General features: G+C 41.8%; 2 protein-coding genes across 3 annotated transcripts in view; both read left to right on the forward strand.

Moving 5' to 3' along the window:
- The window catches only part of rev1 (REV1 DNA directed polymerase), a 15,220-nt gene extending 3,161 nt beyond the window's left edge, over window positions 1-12,059 (forward strand). The window contains exons 3-22 of one of the 2 annotated variants that reach the window (XM_074658872.1): window positions 1,668-1,800; window positions 2,315-2,483; window positions 2,575-3,066; window positions 3,550-4,391; window positions 5,610-5,708; window positions 5,845-5,961; window positions 6,080-6,200; window positions 6,305-6,433; window positions 6,537-6,691; window positions 6,778-6,897; window positions 6,983-7,203; window positions 7,302-7,474; window positions 7,587-7,816; window positions 7,899-8,089; window positions 8,180-8,470; window positions 8,646-8,745; window positions 8,860-9,065; window positions 9,156-9,306; window positions 9,386-9,488; window positions 9,585-12,059. In XM_074658872.1, coding sequence (XP_074514973.1) covers window positions 1,668-1,800; window positions 2,315-2,483; window positions 2,575-3,066; window positions 3,550-4,391; window positions 5,610-5,708; window positions 5,845-5,961; window positions 6,080-6,200; window positions 6,305-6,433; window positions 6,537-6,691; window positions 6,778-6,897; window positions 6,983-7,203; window positions 7,302-7,474; window positions 7,587-7,816; window positions 7,899-8,089; window positions 8,180-8,470; window positions 8,646-8,745; window positions 8,860-9,065; window positions 9,156-9,306; window positions 9,386-9,488; window positions 9,585-9,696 — 4,155 coding nt within the window. In that variant the 3' untranslated portion in view covers window positions 9,697-12,059. Of the gene's footprint in view, window positions 1-1,667; window positions 1,801-2,314; window positions 2,484-2,574; window positions 3,067-3,549; window positions 4,392-5,609; window positions 5,709-5,844; window positions 5,962-6,079; window positions 6,201-6,304; window positions 6,434-6,536; window positions 6,692-6,777; window positions 6,898-6,982; window positions 7,204-7,301; window positions 7,475-7,586; window positions 7,817-7,898; window positions 8,090-8,179; window positions 8,471-8,645; window positions 8,746-8,856; window positions 9,066-9,155; window positions 9,307-9,385; window positions 9,489-9,584 lie in introns of both variants that reach the window. The other variant, XM_074658871.1, reaches the window with a different exon arrangement.
- A 1,210-nt stretch (window positions 12,060-13,269) lies between these two features.
- txndc9 (thioredoxin domain containing 9) lies at window positions 13,270-19,401 on the forward strand. The gene is made up of 5 exons (XM_074658876.1): window positions 13,270-13,436; window positions 15,006-15,210; window positions 16,802-16,920; window positions 18,367-18,621; window positions 18,750-19,401. The coding sequence occupies exons 2-5, from the start codon at window positions 15,037-15,039 to the stop codon at window positions 18,868-18,870; spliced, it is 669 nt and encodes a 222-aa protein (XP_074514977.1). The 5' UTR covers window positions 13,270-13,436; window positions 15,006-15,036; the 3' UTR covers window positions 18,871-19,401.
- The last annotated feature ends 284 nt before the right edge of the window (window positions 19,402-19,685 follow it).

The raw sequence follows: 19,685 nt of genomic DNA on the forward strand, positions 1-19,685 counted from the left end.
GCCATCATAATCAACAATGTAAGGCAGAAATAACCTCAGTATGATACGGCTGTGTGGCAAAGAATTTGGCGATACGATTCTTAGTTTCAGGTAATTATACATAAATGAAAACATTAGAGCTGACCCGAATGCTTCAAAGCTTCAACCGTTGCCATGGTATTCGACCTCCAAATCACTATTTGAATGGTTCGCTTTTTCAAATTTTGTTTCATTTTTTATATATAAGTATGTAATAATAATGTATAATTCCCAAAATACCTCATAAAATAAGGAATAATCCCACAACATTATTCATATACAACATTATTATTATTAGTTATTCTCAGACAAATATCGCTGTTTGTTGTGCAGAGGTGCGTGCGTGTCCAGTAGTGCAGCAGCGACACTGTCCCGGGCACTGAAACGGGGGAGATGGAGACAGACAGACAGAAGGACATGTCAGCGTGCTGAGCCGCCCTGCTTCGCGAAGCTTCAAATATTTCTCACCGAAGCTTCGGAGCACAAAAAATGACATTCGGGACAGCCATAGAAAACATAGTTATGAATATTATATTCAATTTCTGCTGATAGATCCCCCAAAATGTTACCCACACTGGTTTGCCTGGCAGTCTAGCCTTTACCTAATTAGACAGTGACTACTAATCGCTGCAGGCTCTTAGCTGTTATAATGAAACTGCAGGGAGTGAAGAAGAACAGGGTTCTTCACTTCCAGTTTCCCAGTAATATTGCGAAGCTCTCTATGCATTAACCATGTAATACCTTTTATCCCACTGCATGTTTTTACCCTTATCGCAGCATTTACAACTGCACATTTAGCTGCCTATCTACCTACCTTCAGGTTCCACTTCTCCTACAGTCATATAGCCTTCTGTTTGCCTTTTTAGACTGGGCATGTCCTCATACTGTAGGGGTGTAAGAAAATATCGAGAAAATATCGAATATCGTGATACTGTATAGATTCTCAATTTTTAATGGGGGCTGCACGGCCTACATAGGGAGCGGGTCCTCTGCACGGAGTCCGCCATGTTGCTCCGCCATGTTTCTACAGTAGCCCAGAACAGACAAACCAAATACTGACTCTAGGGAAAGCCTTTCACGTTTTTACGTTACCTGAAGGTCACGGTAGTTCTCCGACATGCTTGTGAAATTGCGGTAACATGAGCTGCAGAGTGCAAAACCTTGGTATCGCCAGCCGCCGTCTGACTTCCGGTGCTCCTAAAGTAGTGTTATTATAGTAAGGATGGCCTCTGAGAGATGCGAACAGCGACACCACGGTTTGTACTCAGCGGCTCACGTTACCCCAGTCTTGGAAAGGGAGGAGTGAATGGAGGGGTGCTCAGTTGGTTGCAATCTGCAACCACACCACTAGATGCCGCCAAATCCTACACACTGGTCCATTAACACAACAGTGAGAGCTGCATATAGCCCAAAAACATATCAAGACTGTAGATTATGTCTCTTAAATAGATGTATAGTGGCCAATCATACATTTTTGTCCGTTATTTAAAACCACAGTAAAACTTACATAACATGCATATGTGTCAGAAATATGATTTGGTATGTACCAGTATCCTAGGTGACTATTTCAGCTCTGGGATTCTGCAGGCACAGTTGTTGCGAAGGACTTTCTAACTTTTTTCTGTCCCTGATCTCCTCCTTGTTTGCAGGGCGGTTACATGGCTGCCAAAATGTCAAAGCTGGACGAGCAGTTTAAACTCGATGCCCCCAGAGAGAAACAGAAGGAAGGGACATACTCCAGCATTTTTAGTGGAGTGTCCATCTATGTCAATGGATATACAGGTAACCCTCTACGCTGCAGTACCTCCTTATTTTTACACATCACTAGTTTGACTCTCTTTTCCTTCTTTGCAATTTCATCATTTGTCCTCAACAGTTTGAAGAACAGAAAGGAAATGTAAATGTTCTCCAAAGAAAAAAAAGTCTTTGTGATTTGACCTGTGTTTCTTTCCCCTCACAGAAACCTATCATAATGCTCTACTGAGTTTGTAATGCTTTTAAGAATATGCTAATGTTCATGGTCATATAGATCACTTCATATTTGGGTATTACCAGAAAAAAACAAAGTCCAGATGGTCTAAAGAGTCCAATGCAAATGTAAAAAAAAATGCAAAAGTTTTTCTTTCACTTCCTTTCAGGTTGTGGTTCATGAGATTACTGGCTCTACTTTCTACTAATGTATATGTTTCCCGTGGTTGTGACGTTTTGTGCAGAGCTATAAGTAGGACTTTTGTCTTGTGTAGATTCCAGTAAACTGACATTATGTTTTTTGTGTCTTTTTATTGTTTGTGAGCAGAGCCAAGTGCAGATGAGCTCCGCAGACTGATGATGCTGCACGGTGGCCAGTTCCACATGTACTACTCTCGCTCCAAGACCACCCACATCATCACCAATAACTTGCCCAACAACAAAATCCAGGAGCTCAAAGGGGAAAAGATCATCAGGCCAGATTGGATCACTGACAGGTGTGTTCAGTGGGAGTCGAGCATGTTTTGCTCATTTAATATCATATTTAAAATATTAGCTGTAAATGTTGTACTTTGTCGTTTAAAACAGTATCAAGGCTGGGCGTCTCCTGCCTTACCTACAGTACCAGCTGTACTCTAAACAGAAAGGCCCGCTCTTCCCTGGCGCGACTCTGCGCCAGACGTCAGAGATCGCCGGGCCCAGCCATCAAAAGCTTCATCTGCCACAGCGTAGCATTCAGCACTCTGTACTCAACCATGAGCAGTCCTCATCCAGCTGCCAGAGTAACTCCATCCCTAACCCCAGTCGACTTCACCAAGGCAACATCCAACCTCAGTCCATCCAGCAAAGCTCTGCAGTTCGCTTCATTAACCCCCAACCAAGTCACTTAGCATCCAATCACCTCAGTACAGATCCCCGACACAGAAACCCTTTACACACCCACCTGCTGTCTAACCCAAGCCCCACCAAGCCCCTACAGTCTACTCTTCAAACACCTCACACTAATCTCCAGCACCACAGAGCTAGCCAACCACAACCTCAGAACAACACTTCCGGCTGCAAGGAAGTGGAATTAAAAATGTGAGTATGCAAACTTTTTATACATTATATCTTGTTACATAAATTCATTTTAAATAATTCAGAACTACTGGTTAAAAGTGCACGAACGTATAAAAAACATTACCCGGACCAACTTAACTTTGAGTTCTGCCCGAGGCTATATGTTCTCAGTGATCCACAAATGAGTTCTCACTGTGAAGCCTCAGACTTTATTCAGACCAGTATAATAGTGGGAAAGGAATTATTATGAGAAACTGGAGGAATCCAGGCAAGCCCTCTTTTCAGGAGTGGTTCACAGTGTTGGCAAAAGTGGCATCAGACGAATACATTTCTTTCAGCTGGAAGGACAGGACTGAGAAATATGTGGCATATGTGCATATAGGAGTTATTTGATTTGTTGACCAAAATGTGACAATGTTCATGTAAAAAAAATCAATAAAATAATAATTACAAAAAAAAATCGTATTAAATAAAACATCTCTTCTTCATCTTTTTATCTCACAGAAACGGATTATTGCAGACCTCATTGGACGAAATGAGCCATTCAAAAAGGAATGACATGCAAGAGTGTGGCAGAGGAGATCCTCTCCCGCTGGTGGTGAAGGAAGCACATCTGACAAATGGACACACTCACCTTGTTAATGGTGCCTTAAAGCCAGAGGACCTGTCCCCTGTTACAAACGAACCCTCTGTTGACAAGGAACTGCCTCAATGCAGAGTCACGAGCTCAGATGATAAACCTCAGAGTCCTCCTGTACAGTTTCACACCAAACCGGACCCCTATGAGTTCCCCCACAGTCCTCCAAAGCAATCCGAGCAGCCTCCTGTCTTTCTGAAGCAATCCAATTCACACGCAGCCAATGAGCAGAGACCCAAACCTCCACCGCCCACCTACCAGGAGGCTATAAAAGCCACAGAATGCCACCTAATCCCAAAACAGCTTCAACCGTCCCGTCAAGTTGATTCAAATCCCGAAAAGACTCCTCTTTCACCTGCGTCTAGCTCTCTTTTACATACTCCAATTCGACTGAACGGAAGTCACCACAATGCCTTTTCATCTGACCCCGCGTCACTAAACACAACCAACGTAACGGCCAAACCTGATACTCCCACTCAGAAGTCTTCATCGCCATCTAAGGCTTCAGTGCAGCTGCTGGCACAGACGGGCGGTTTGATCTCTGAGTACTACTCTCACTCACGTTTACACCAGATCTCCACGTGGAGGTCTAGCTTTTCTGAGTATGTCAATGAACTGCACGGCAAGCGAAAAGCAGCGGGGAGCGCCTCCTTTCCTGGGAAAGACCGACTGAGGAAATCTGTGGCCCAGCGCTCTACAAACAGTCGAGGTAGGAAAGGAAGGGTCACTTTGTTGCTTATCCCTGTTAAATCCAGGCTGTTTTTTTGTATTTGGGTGTGATGGTGGCTCCAATAAGCATACCATGTAACTGCTACTTCTCCTGTTCAAATCCAGACAGACACAGTAGTTGCATGTCATTCCCCTCTCTCATTCTCCTGATGGGTCCTCTTGCTCTCGATTGTAAACTGCCAATTAATGCAAAATACCAAAAACATCTTTTAAGGGGGGACACCCCAGGTGAATAGGGTAAAAAATGTAACCAAAAGATATCACTATGAAATGTCCGCAGTTGATAACTTACTTTAACAAAATTGTTTTTTGTATTACAAGTTTTATGAAAATGTATGTTTAGATATGCAAATGATGCCTTATCTTATCAAATGTTTGCATACTTTTCCAGAACAGAAATCTGAACATTGGATAAAGCCAGGTTCAAAATTCTTGTTTCATTTTGTTGACATATTAGAGTCAAAGGTTTTTACTGTTTTTTTTGGATGTCTCTTTTAATCACTCCATAAATTACAAAATACTGTCAACAGCCATAAAAAAAAAATGTCGCCATGTTTTTATGAATAAAATGTGATATAAATCAGACTATGAATGATATATGCATGAACTCCTCTGTAAAAACCTTCAGAATATAGATAGGAATGAAGCTGGAAAGTTTGTTGTATGTAAGTGCTGCTGATGTGGAGATATCTGGCTCAGAGTCTGAGAAAAAACACATTTTGAGAAAACGACCTTTAAAGATATATATATATATATATATATATTGATATTGTAAAATTCTATACTTTTTGAGGGTAAAATAAATTAACTAATAAATATCACCTTGAAACTTCCCCAGTCGATTACTTACATTAAGACAATTCTGTTTGTATTACAGGTTTTCTGAAATGTTATGTTTATATATGTAAATGATTATCTAATGCTAACTTTTAGTGAATTTATGAGAAATCTACAGACGCAAATACACGTAGTAAAATAAACACTTAAATGTGTATTTTGGATGTTTTCTTGTTCTAAAAGATGAACAAAACGCTCTCTCTCTGTGATCTCAAATATTTCCAGTATCTGTGTCCCTGCTCTCTAGGCCCTTCCAGTTAAACTGGAATCCTGGATCATGAGATGCTGTGTTCATGTCTTTTGTGCTTTGGAAAACTTTTTCTGCTCTGATGATCTGCTATGTGTTTATCTGTGTGGTCAGGTACGTCAGCACCCGCAAGTGTCAAGTCTTGTATCTTTCATGTGGACATGGACTGCTTCTTTGTGTCCGTGGGGATTCGACATCGACCAGAGCTCAAAGGTAAGGCGCCTTTTGTCTGTTCAAAGTTGTTTGCTGCCATTGAAACGTGTTCATATGCAACACAGGCACCTGCTACATAGAATAGTCTCCATACATCCAGTCAGTGCTCCCGGTTGAGTTCGTGGTCGTGTTGCAGGGAAGCCTATAGCTGTGACCAGTAACCGCGGTCAGGGGAGAGTGCCCCTGAGGCCTGGCGCCCAACCTCAGCTGGAGCAGCAGTACTACCAGAGGAAACATACCCATCCTCAGCCTGGTGAGATCATCACACCCAACCTGTTTGTCATGGAGCGTGCCGTTTCCTCTATTTTCCTGTTCGTGTATTACTTTATTGTAACATGCATGACTAAGTGTACCCTCGTTCTGCCTCTCAGATGAGGATCTACACAGAACTCCTTCACAAGAGAGTCCTCCTGACTCCCACGCTAACGGAGTGGACCAGGATGCTGCTACTCTCTCAATGGCAGAGATTGCATCTTGCAGTTATGAGGCGAGGTAAGATATAAACACACACACACACACTCGTGGGCATTTAATTTATATTAAAGATCATAAATAATCAGTATTTTGTACTAACCGGAATCGGTTGTCTCTCGCAGGCAGGCGGGCGTGAGGAACGGGATGTTTTTTGGCAAAGCAAAACAGCTGTGTCCCTCGCTGCAGTCCGTCCAATATGATTTTGAGGCATATAAAGAGGTGGCTCTCACCATGTACGAGACTCTGGCAGGGTAAGAAGAAGAAGAACCTCCTGGTCAATTTTTCACTCGCTTCCCTGTCGTTTACATGCAAAATGACCTAAAGCACACCTTCTCATTTACCTATTCTTTGCAGTTACACCCACGACATCGAGGCTCTGAGCTGCGATGAAGTGTTGATAGACGGTTCGGCCCTGCTAGCTGAGTTGGGCATCAACCCAGAAGATCTCGCCGGTGCGATCAGAGCAGACATCAAGGAGAAGACGGGATGCTGTGCTTCAGTGGGCATGGGTGAGTTCATGTTTGTCTTGTACTGTAAAATACATCAAGACAGCGTTCCTGTTTAACAAACTCAGTCTGACCGCTCATCTGTTCAGGGTCCAACATCCTGTTGGCTCGGCTGGCGACCCGCAAGGCCAAGCCAGACGGGCAGCACCTCTTGAAGTCTGAAGAAGTGGATGATTTTATCAGGGAGCTGCCAGTGACCAGCTTACCAGGTAGATACAGCACCACCTGCTGGTCCTTCAGTCTACAGTCTTTCAGCTTTCTTGTGGTGATTAATTGTCATTTCCTTTGTTCTAGGCGTTGGGCCTGTTATGGGCAGAAAACTGGGTGCTATGGGTGTGAGGTCATGCGGGGACCTCCAACAGGTGTCTCTGTCTCAGCTGCAAAAGAAGTTTGGACCTCGGACTGGACAAACCCTGTTCCGCTTCTGCAGGGGGCTGGATGACCGGCCTGTCCGCTACGAGAAGGAGAGGAAGTCCGTCTCAGCTGAGATGAACTACAACATCCGTTTTACTAGGGTTAGAACTACTTTCTTTCTCCTGTTCCATCCCTTCTTTCTTATCTTCCCACCTGTCTCTCTCCTTAACCCTCTTGTCCCTCCTACATCTGTGACCAGGTTGATGAGGCAGAGTCTTTCCTGACTAACTTGTCCATGGAGGTGCAAAAACGTTTACAAGAAGCAGGACTGCGGGGTCGGAGAGTTACCCTCAAGGTCATGGTTCGCAAGGTTGGAGCGCCGCTGGAACCGGCTAAATACGGTGGTCATGGCATATGTGATAACCTAGCCAGGTGAGAAAGAGGCCGTCATCTGTGTACGTTACCAATAATGTCCTCTTTCCACTGCATATCCGTGTCATTGTCTCTCTGTAGACTCATTTTTATCTGTCTCCTCTTCTGTCAGGACTGTGATGCTCGCTCAGTCAACTGACAGCGGTCAGCTGATCGCCGCTGCAGTCATCAAGCTGTTCTACGCCATGAAGTTGCAGGTTCACGACATGAGAGGGATCGGCATCCAGGTTCAGCTTCTTGACGGACATCACTCTGTTCCCCGGGACTCCGCGGGCCCCGGGACACGCTCCATCAAAGAGATGTTGCTAGGCAAAGGACCAAGTGCGAAATCCAGCAACAGAGGTTTGTGTAAAGTCTTAGTGTTTCAGTTTATATCTTTCGTTGTCGTCTGTGAAATCAATTGAGTTCAAGATCAATGTTACAGATGCTGCTGACAACACACATCAGGGAAATGCCTCCTCGACCACAGGGCCATCATCTGGCTCCTCTCCACATCCTCTGTCCTCTCCCGAGCCGGTCCCAGGGACAAGCAGAGACCAGCAGGCATGCAGACGAACTCCAAAACACTCTCGAGCACGTCTCAACTTCAGCATCGAGATCCCCTCCCCGTCACAGGTATAGACTTAAAGGAGACGTCTGATTGGTTGAACAACAGCTGAACGGCTAAATGTTTTCAACAACTTGTGTTTCTTTATGGTATCCAAGGTGGATCGGTCCGTGTTGGAGGCGTTGCCTGCAGAGCTGAGGGAACAAGTGGAGCAGTCGTGGACTAATCGGGATGGAAGACCAAGTAACCGTCGATCACCCAGTCCGCAGCCCTCTGATCCTCTGCCACAGCCTCAGTCTCTGAGGTCTCGTCCTACCTCCCCTCCTCGTCCTCCTGCTCCTGCTCCTGGTCCTGCACTCTATACTCCACCTGTTGGCACGTTGCTTCTGCAGATTCCAAACCAGCCAGACAGTCCGGGAATTGTACTGGAACTACCAAACTTTTCACAGGTAGGATGCAAACGTTTGAAATGCAATGTAAATGTTTAATGTAAATAATCCATAAATCAGAAGCCCAAGCTGTCACAGAAGAATGTGTCTATCAGTCTCTAATTATGCAACGCTGACTTCATTGCTTGTGACTAGACGTTCAGTTTCCTTTAGTGTCTAAACTTTCTGACTGCAGGTTGATCCGGATGTATTTGCCGCCCTTCCCAAAGAGCTCCAGGACGAGCTGAAGTCTGCCTACAACCGTGTGACAAATGCCCAGCAGCAAGCAAAAATATGTAAGTCCCCAGGTGAATTCGTTAGGAATGAGTCTTGCTTTTTTTTCCCCCCTACTATTATCAGCATGCATATTCTCTTCATCTCGTGTTTTTTTCCTCTTGGTTTCTAAGCAGCAGAGCAGAAGAATCCACTGTTGCAGCTGAAACAGTCAGGACTCGGAGTCGGCATTGGTCGGGTGAAGCGGCGCTACAAGAGAAAAAATGCAGTGAGCCCTGTTAAAAAAGGTCCCTCCCCTGTGAAGAGGAATCACACGACGAACAGCCCATCCAAAACGCTACCGCCTCCTGTAAAATCACGGGAACCAGTGAACATATTAAAGGTGAGCCAATGAACAGATTCATACATGAAGATAGAGACAATTTATGGCAGTTTGTAATCTTTCCAGCTCACACCTGTTTTCCCTTCTCAGACTGAAAACGGTCCCTCCACATCCACCTCAAAACCAGACATCCAAGAGTCTCTGTCCAAATTCATTCCTCGCCCTGCTCCAGTGTTGGCCGGAGCTTACGACCTGACGGACATTAAAACGCTCCTACGGGAATGGGTCACCACCATAACAGGTATGCAGAGAAGAGCAGCTGTAAGAGTGCAGTAACCTATGCTGTCATGCATTTTTAACCACTCCTTACTTTTTGTTAGAACCCATGGAGGAGGACATCCTGCAGGTGGTGAAATACTGCACTGATCTGATTGAGGATAAAGATCTGGAGAAGTTGGATTTGATCATAAAATATATGAAAAGGTAAGTACTGTACAGTTAACCTCCCTCCCTTCCTCTACCTCATCCTCTTTCTTTTTTTGTTTTCATCAATTCCTCATGTTGATCTCCTCTCCGCAGGCTCATGCAGCAGTCATTGGAGTCCGTTTGGAGCATGGCGTTCGACTTTATCGTAGACAACGTGCAGGTGGTTGTGCAGCAGGCTTATGGTAGCACCCTGAAGGTAGCATGAAGAAGGAGGTGATGCTGTTTTCACCGTGTGTTACCATTACACCACCACTCTTTTGTTTTTGCTACTTTCACAATCTGCAATACAAATTATGACGTCTAAAATGATGATGTACCTCCTTCTCAACTTTATGTTCTCAGTGGCCTCCTGAAAGTGAGACACAAAGTAATGACTTCAAACACACACGCGCACACACACACACACACACACACACACTATGAGAACGTTTTACAAGAGCCATGACAGTATTTGATGTGTGTACAGTCCATTATTTTCTGTACTTGTTTTTTTTTAAGGGACAAGTGACACAAACTGAAAGGCAGGAAATGTACTTAGAATCTACTCACCAAAACTCAGAACCGTGATATTCGTAGCAGCTTTTTGCAAATTCATAATTTTTCATATGGAGTTCTTTTCTAAATAAATGTATGTGAAATTTTATAAAAGGATTTTTTACAGGCAGTGCTTAACTATTTGTTATACAAGCCAGTCCTTATTTAAATCTCCTTCCTGATGAGCGTTTTCCATCTGAAATAGCAATTGACTTCTACTATGTGTTCCTAAGGTTTAAATAATGTCACACAGGCACATTTGGGGCATTTTCATATTGGTTACGATTGATTCGTACCGTGCCCAAGTACGATTACCCCCCCCCCACCCTCCTCCCCAGTCCCCCGCCGCTCAGCTTTCACATTAGTAAAGTTGTTCCGTACCCGAGTACACTTGCATCACCATCCACGTGTATTTGTTTATGTTGAGATCAGCTGTTCTAGCGGCGGAGCATCGTAAAAACACTTCATTCAAACTTGACAGAAACAAAATAAAACTAAAAAAAACCGCCGTCGTTAGTCTTTACAACAATCACCAACTCTGGTTTGGTTGACATAAACCCTTATTTCACCGAGTTAGATGTGAAAATATGCCGGCTCTACCAGTTGGCTTTCACACCTGATGCGAACCGTACCCGAGTACACATGAATCGTACTCCAGACCACATTTTCTAGTGGACTCGAGTATGGATCGACAAACCGTGCCCGAGAACGGTACAGAGCGTTGACACTAATCAAGCAAACTGGACTTTGGGGTCAAGTGTACTCGGATCCGGGCCGAGGTCCCTAATGTGAAAGCACCCGTAGGATTCCATTTATGTAGTTAAATCAGTCTAGGTTTAAAATAATGACTGTGGTAAACACAATTATCATGTTTAAACACAAAGCACCTTTTTATACATTTTAGAATCAGTTAGACTCGTAGCACTCCTCAGACATCACACTCAATAGAATATAAGCTCTTATTTTTCATCATTGTTTCTTTGGTGCTCCATGCCACTTGTACTGACCTGTGAACTATCTCTACTACTGCTGTGTTGCAAAAAATAAGCAAACAAAATATAGTTTGCTGCATACAGTGGTATCTTTTTTTTCTTGTCTCGCAAAAAAAGTGCCAAACCTTGTTATTATAGTGTGTAAATAATGTTTTTAAAGACACTTGTTAAAAGTTTTAAAAGAAAAGATGTATGTGGAGGATTTACCTCTTGTATTGTTTACATGTAGTGAATTCTTAGTAACTGTCTTTAAATTGTAAAATCTTTCTCGCTCTTAAATTGTTTGTAAGTGTTTCAACACGGAAATCTGAAGCCGGCCAAAGCACTTCATGTGAGGTTAACTGTTGATTCTCAGTAGCACTCTGACTTGGGAGGATGTTGACAGGGGTTATGGCAATCGATAAGTAGCCTATGCAGTTCTTTTTTTTTCACTAGCAAGTGAGATGTCCATTGAAGATAATGTAAAGTTTCATACAGCCTTTGTATCTGGAGTAAATCTTTTCTAGAGTGTTTCCAGCTTAGTTACCAATTTCACAAATCTGAATATTGAAATAATGCTGGATTTGCAGAGGAACCTGATTTTTAACTCAACGTATGTACTTGTGTACTTGACACATTGGAGACATTTGTACGGCTCGTGACTACATCATTGTGTTTCTGTGAAGTTAACTTTTATGATTGGTGATTAGAAGTACTCAGCAGATGTGGCTGGCTGGCTTGTGATCTCGCCATGCAAGACATTATTATGTGTGTGTGGTTGAAAAGATTGTTTAAGGCAGTATCCCCCTATATGCAAACCAAATTGATCGATCGTTTTTTTCAACTTGTTGAAATGAATGTAATTCAGAATGTGCAAGTCTCCTCTCACTTCCAAGATGTTTGCTTCTCTTCACCTGTCATATCTTTCCAGAAGGGAATGGCCACAAGTTAAAAATTGGCCAGTCTTGTCTTCTCTAAACTGGCTTGTGCCTGAAGACCTGAAGCTGTGAACTTGTTTGTAAGTTTTCTAAATCTTGGTAATAAACTGTAAACTCTGTATTAATTTATTTGTCTTTGTCATTGTTTAAAGTTGCAACCTGATTAGTAGAGGGGTTTCCAATCCAACATTTTGATTCTGAAAATAATCTTTGAAGGGGAAAATGGCTATGTTTTTTTTCTACTGGTGTATTACAAACTGGAAATGGGTGACGAATGTCTAGTCTTGAAAGATCAAGGATGTCCATCTTCATCTACACTGTCCCTGATCTGACAGTGAGGAGCAGATGAATAGAGTAGTATTCAATACTTAAATAATCCAAACTTAATTTGACTTTTTTTTTCATTTTTATTTAGTTTGCAGTTGCTTGCAGGCATGAAATCCACTAATGTGCAAACATATGCTGAAGTCTTGCAGGTTTGTGCCAATAAACACACTTTGCAGTCAAGAATTCCAGTAAACCCAGCCACAGTGATTTTCTTATCAACATTTTTTTGCATAGTTTGCAAGATTTTATTTTTTATATTGTTATAGTTCTATTTTTCTTGTAATCCAAGTTTTTATGGTGGACATTTTTTGTAATATTTTATTATTAAATACAAACAAATATGTAGCAATAATATTAATCAATATCATTATGCAGGTTTTACATACAAAATTAATCAACGTCAATTTGTTTTAGTTTTCGATACTGTATAAATATAGAAATAATAATATTTTCTATTTCTATGAATATAGGTCATAATTGTGTTTGAGATTTGAGCTCTAAATTTAAAAAAATCAGTAAATGTTAAACGGATGGTTTGGATTTGAATTTAGATTTTTGCAGATAAAATGAAAAAATTTAGTTTTTCTTAAAACATATATCACAAATTGAAAAAAAATACTTTTATTTTATGAATTGACCGGATGTAGTTGGACGTCACTAAGACATACAGGATTAAACCAAACACTCCAGAGAATAGGCAAGCACTCAACTGGACTATGTACGCACTGTAATAAACCTGGAAACTGTCAAACATGTACTTATAGAGTGCAACAAATGTGACAAAGAAAGAAGGGAATTGCTATCAGGAGTAGAGAATGGGAATAAGACATCTGAGAAAGTACACAATCTTCTAATTAATTACTTAAGGGCAACAGGAATAATGGAGAGAATTTAATTGGGTTAATAATTGTTCTTTTTTTTAATATTATTATTATGTATTTATTTATTTGATTTATTTATTTTCCTGCCAATCTCCTGTTCCACACTCCAGTCCAGATGGAGGCGGTAATGCTGCTCTAAGATGTTCTGCCAACCACCAATAAACACCAAAGAAGAAGAAGAAGAAGCAGAATAAAGAAGTTCGACGTCACACGGGCCTGCTGTGACGTTGCATCCGCACAACCGTTTACATTTCGCGCACGAACTGAAGTGTCGTCGTCGTCGCGCTCCACCAGGTAACTAACCCTTCATTTAACGGCATTATGCATATAAATTAACACATTCTCACGTTAACACCACACGTCATTGACATTTATTATCATTTCACACATTTGTCAAGTATTTATGCATGTTTAACGTCCACTAATAACGTCGCATGGCAACCGTCAGTTAGCTCAGCATGCTAACAGAGTATTGTCTAGATGTTTCCTTGACTACTGGCAGAAGTGAACACCTAACTACACTTCTCTATTGACTGGCTGATTGTAGTAATGAGCTGCACAGGAAGCTAAATGTGAAACGTCGAACAGATAGACTATAACTAGGTAGGTTAACGCAGCTAGTCTAACGTCAGCTAACAACCGGTGAAAGGAAGGTGTGCCCGGTTGTCAGCGATGCTTTGATGCTTTGTGTGAACGCTGCTCAGTCTGACAGCTCTCAGCATAACGTTTCACTCGATGACTTGACAGTAACGTTACATACGCACTTGGTTATTATGCACACACGTGGTGCTGATAGTTAGTTGCTGCATAGCTCATGTCAGGGCAGGTGCCAACAATGCATCGGTTACAGATGCCAGTTTATTAGGTACACCTAGCTAACTCTAACGCAATCAATCCTACCATCATGGTGGTTCTGATGTTAAGTGTTTGTTTAAACTATTTTTAATATTTTGAGATAAGATATACTTTTATTGTCCCCGTGGGGAAGGTGTGCCCGGTTGTCACCGAGGCTTGGATGCTTTGTGTGAACGCTGCTCAGTCTGACAGCTCTCAGCATAACGTTTCACTCGATGACTTGACAGTAAAGGTACATACGCACTTGGTTATGCAAACACGTGGTGTTTTTCCTGGACTCCTTCCAACTGCAGTTACAAGCACTAAATGAAAACAACAACAATAATAGACACAAGACAGGGAAACAGTTCCACAGAAACAGATGTTTCAACACATACACAGTCCACGTACATAATGGCACATACTATCACACACACCCCATGGCAGGTATTGCACCCAGGTAGTGCACTGCACCGTCTACCGTCTAGCCCATATTGCACAGACAATAGCCCAATAATACACAGATGCAACATATTGCACTTTCCAATTTAACATATTGCACTGTACCAATTTAACATTTTACACTGTCTAACCATATTGTACTGTCATTATGATAGCCTTATGTTTTGTCAACCCCGTTTGCAATCAACGAATGTAGACTCAATATTAGAAACATCCCTCAGTATAACACAATACAATTCAACATCATCACAAACTACAGCCTCCAAAATGACTATAATTTTAAATCATCACCTTTTAAAAATTTCAACCAAAGCTGAACATTATAACCTCCATGAAGGGAGCATTCAATGCTGGGCTGTTGCATTAGACTACTTTAGTGTACAGTTTAAATTGCATAATTGTGCATTTTTATTGAGATTTTTCTTTTTTCTTTTTTTCAATAATTGTTATCATTGTGGCATATTCAGGCAGTTATAGAAAGGAAATATCTCAACCGGTGTCTTATTGTTAATTATTGTGTTATCTGGTGTCACATCTCAGATTATCTGTTTTTCTTTACCCACTCAGATTCAGAGAGTTTCACACTGAGCAGGCAACCATGGCTAACCAATCAATGGAAATCATAACAAAGGCCTTGGAGTATTCAGCCATGCTGGCGGAGGAGAAGGTGGATGCACAGTTGAGCAAACTGAATGAAATGGATGAAGATGATCTGGAAAGACTGAAGGAGAAACGACTAGATGCGCTTAAAAAGGCCCAGAAACAGAAGCAGGTATGTGGGATGTTTTCTTTTAACTGTTTTATACGCAGATTAAAGTATCTGGGCCATTTAGTGAGTAAGGGATAATGTACAGCGAGCCGGTCATTGTTGTGAAAGAATCCCCTTCAGGGCGATGAGAGTCGGGGTGCAGCATCGCTAGCTGTAAGCATTAACCTGCTTATTACACAGCTACTTACTTAAGAAATCAATAATTTGACACCAAACGGTCCGCCAGAGTCCGACATCAGAACTGCGCCCATAGCAACGGTCTGCTATACATAGCAACGGTCTGCTATAAAGAAATTAGACTGCAGAACGCGGTGATTGACCAGAATCAAGAATCAAGAATTGAACACAGCCGTGTAATAAATACACTTGTTACAGCTAGTGCAACATTTATATCACAACATCAGCAACCACTGCAAAAAAATATTTAACATATCCATGACACTGTTTAAAAAGACTCTATGTAAGAATCAGAAATTGCTTGTTAACAGTGACACCTTTAAGTCAACAAAAGTCAGCGTCCTGTTGCTCGCGCTTGTGCTCGCTCTACATGGACATGAATGGGCATCGGTCAAAACAGTGAGGCGATACACGTCAGTTAAAACCACAATATCACTCTATTTCACCTGCTTGGCAGTAATGTTAGATGACCAGACAAAGGTCTCTCCATGAATCAATGCTGATCCTAGTGTTGGCTTTTCGTGCTTCAGCCTCCCGACCGCAGCCAGAGGGAACAGGAGAGACACTGGAGTTTTGGTCGGAGACAATAACGTTACTCGCTCCGGAGCCCCGTCACTTCACAAGACACAGGAAACCTCTGTTGGTCTGGAGGAGCTGCAGCATTTATTTTTTGCACAAATGTCCACTGTACATTCACTAGATATTCTCAGAGATAAACTAACTCTTCTGCAGTGTGCGCGCATGCACGTGAGAGCGAGTGAGAACGAGCGCGGTGTGTGAGTGAAGGCAAGCAGGCAGAGGAGCAGAGTACAGCAGAGACTCCGGCCCTGGAGACCAAAGCTCACGGAGTTAACACTGTTTTGCAAGACGGGCTTCACTAGATATAACTTTGCAGTTTTGTTGCTTCCGTGTAGTTTGTGTTGGAGTCTGAGTCTGAACAGCATAGCCACACGCGAGTGCGCATGGGACACCGACCTGGAATGATTTATTTGTGTAAGAAGTTACAAACAGTCGCTTTTAAATGGTATGCATCTCTCTCGAAGCCATATTATTAGATGGTGTTTTTTTAGCCATATATTTTTTAATCAGATTTTTTTAGCGCTCTTTTAGAAATCATTAGACTAACAACAAATAAATGTTTTTTTAATGAAAACCTGTTTTGTGATGGAAAGTTTTGGAAAAGTAATTTCATTTTACTTAAGGACCATGGTGGGATCCCTGGGGTGATTTATAGTCTTGCTCTGGAGTTTGCTTATACATCAAGAGTACAAGTGTGAATCTTTCATGGGAAAAATGGTTTTAACACACATCCCAAATCAGCCAGTAAAAGAGACTGCGTGTTTTCATGGTGCTTGAATGTAAAAGCCAGTTTTGAGATGCATTGTACTGCTTCTCACGCTAGTTCTCTGTTTTTAAGGAGTGGCTGTGTAAAGGCCATGGAGAGTACAAAGAAATCCCAAGTGAGAAAGACTTTTTCGGTGAAGTCAAAGAAAGCAAGAATGTTGTCTGCCACTTCTACAAAAATTCCACCTTCAGGTAAGTCAATAGCTAGTATTTATTTAGATCAATAAAGAGACAGTGCAACAGGTGTACATTTGAGAAATTTCCTCAAGTGTTAAAAAAAATTGTCGATTAATTAAGGGTGCTGTATGTTGTACAGATTGTAAAGCTCCTTGAGGCAAATTTGTGATTTGTGATATTGGACTATAGGGATGGGAAAAAAATCGATTCACCTATGTATCTCGTTTTTTTCCCCCACAATTTTGAAATCAATTTGTTTTAATGCCAGAATCTATATATTTGCTTCATTTGAGTCTGTGCGGAGGTAGAAGGAAGTTACCGCATTTATTGTTGTAGTCTGAGTAACGTGATGTCATATCCGTTCCGTACCCGTCAACCAAAACAAACCGCAGCCAGCCGAAACGAGAAGGTAGGAAACAGCGGAGGGTCCACGTGAATACAACCTTCACATTTTATGAATGCGTAAACATTTCACTTCCAGTAGCCAGCGCAGTACCTTACTAGCACTCAGCTTTTAGTTAATTGTGTTACTTTAGTATCGTTAACATGATCAGGTTTTCTTTGATGTTAGATAGTTGTTCCAATACCAGTATGTGAAATGCGTCTGATACGGCTCCAAATTCGGTATTGGGTTCGATCCGATACCATCATTTATTAACCCAGAAATATTTGTTTAATCGGAAATCAATTCTTCTTCGCCGCTCCAAAACAGTAGCCTTCACTGTGCTGTCGCCCTGTATGTATCATGGCTGCCACTGGCAACTACTGTTTTAGAGCAGCGAAGAAGAACTGATTGCAGGTAGTTTGTCACGTGAAAATAGAAAACAGTGTGGTGCTAGTGAAGAGTGTAACGGTAGTCAGAGTGAGGAAAATGTCAGCCATTTGGAAATATTTCACAGTGGAAAATCCAGCAAGTAAAACGGCGATATGTTCAGTATGTAAGGCTTCCATTTCAAGGGGTGGCAGTACCCTAGTAGGGTGTGTGAATAATGCACCCTGCAGGACAAATTAGCACACAGGCTGTCCACTGAGGAGACAGCTAAGAGAATACAGAATTTTTATTTATTCCTAGCTTCATTTATTTATGTTTTTTGTAAACAACAAACTGAATAATAAAAGAAAGTTCTATTGCATTCATTCTCTGTATGTATTTGTTCATGTTTTACAAAGGGTTTACCCTGAGCCAGGCCATACAGCAAACATAGTAATCAAATCACATGCATACATGGTCAGTAGTAAACAGCTGTTAAATGATGATAATAATAACAACTATATACTGTATGTTTTATCATGCTGGTATCGGATCGGTACTTGGTATCGGAATCAGTATCGGGAAGGAAAAAATGGTATCAGAATATCTTTAATGTTAGATCTCCTCTTTGTTTTTGAATTTTAGCAAGTGGAGTACATTGTCATCAGGCTGCTCAACTTGTCATTCTGTCCTCTGTCCCCTACATATAGATGTAAGATCATCGACAAACACTTGGCCATCTTGGCAAAGAAGCATGTTGAGACCAAATTCATCAAACTGGATGTGGATAAGGCCCCGTTTCTGACAGAGAGGCTGCGGATCAAGGTTATTCCTACGCTGGCTTTGCTGTTAGACGGAAAAACAAAGGACTATGTGGTGGGATTCGCTGACCTAGGAAACACAGACGAGTTTACCACAGAGATGCTTGAATGGAGACTCGGCTGTGCAGATGTTATTAACTACAGGTGAGACACACAGTAGACTCCCACCTTCACGTTTTAGGCATCATAGCTACAGAATAATAGTAATAATGAGCTGATGAAAACAATATGCAACCTGATTTTAACATCATCCATTTTTTTCCATGTTTTAGTGGTAACCTGATGGACCGTCCTACAGGGACACAGCGGTCGGGCACAAAGTTCACAAAGGTGGAGAAGAAAACCATCCGAGGGGGAGCCTTAGACTCAGATTCTGATTCTGGAGATGAATGAAAAGCACCGACAGTCGTCTGGTTTTCTCTCTCAGGGCTACCTCTTTAAAATCAAAAACAAAAGTTTAGCAGACAGCCCGCTTTAATTTTTCTTCTCCCCTTCTCTCAATGACTTACCCATTTTCTACAGATTTCCATATTTTAATTTACCATATCTCAAATCAAATTGTTTTCTAAAAGCATTTTTTGTTTCAGCCTTACTTAATGAATTGTCTGCCATGTTTTATGTTTGAATAACAAAAATGGCACACGTGCACTTCAAGAACAAGGAAACTTGTAGAGGATTGTGCAGGTTTGTCTCTTTATTGACTAAAACCTTGAAGCTTTGTCTTGAAGTACAGGTGTGCTCATTTAGGCAGTGCTGTTTATTTCATGTGTGTCCTTGTAACCGTCTGATTTTTAGAACAGAAATACATACATATAGAACATAATGCACGATTGCCATCATCTTTTAGCATCAATACATTTTTACACGACATTACCTTGTAGCAAGAGTTTGACTTGACTCAATAAATAAAATTGACAAAATGCATCTATTCATTTATTTGTGATTCTGTGATTTTGTATAGGTACTTGTGAGAGAGGGCCTTTCTCAAACCGCCCCCTGCACCCTCTCCCTACCCACTTCCAGTCCCCTCGCGAGGAGGGTCCGCCATATTAAATGCCATCCCAAACCAATTAGCAGAGAGTGGAAGTGAGTTATATAACCCTCCAACAGCGAGCCTGCATCGATGCCGGCTTGCTTGCCACGTGCAACAGCGTTTAGTGTTCGTCATAGACCACGCTCTGTAGAAATGTAGTTCCGTGTGACTACCC

Source organism: Sebastes fasciatus, chromosome 14 (assembly GCF_043250625.1).
Source record: "Sebastes fasciatus isolate fSebFas1 chromosome 14, fSebFas1.pri, whole genome shotgun sequence".
In the NCBI taxonomy this organism is placed as follows: domain Eukaryota; kingdom Metazoa; phylum Chordata; class Actinopteri; order Perciformes; family Sebastidae; genus Sebastes; species Sebastes fasciatus.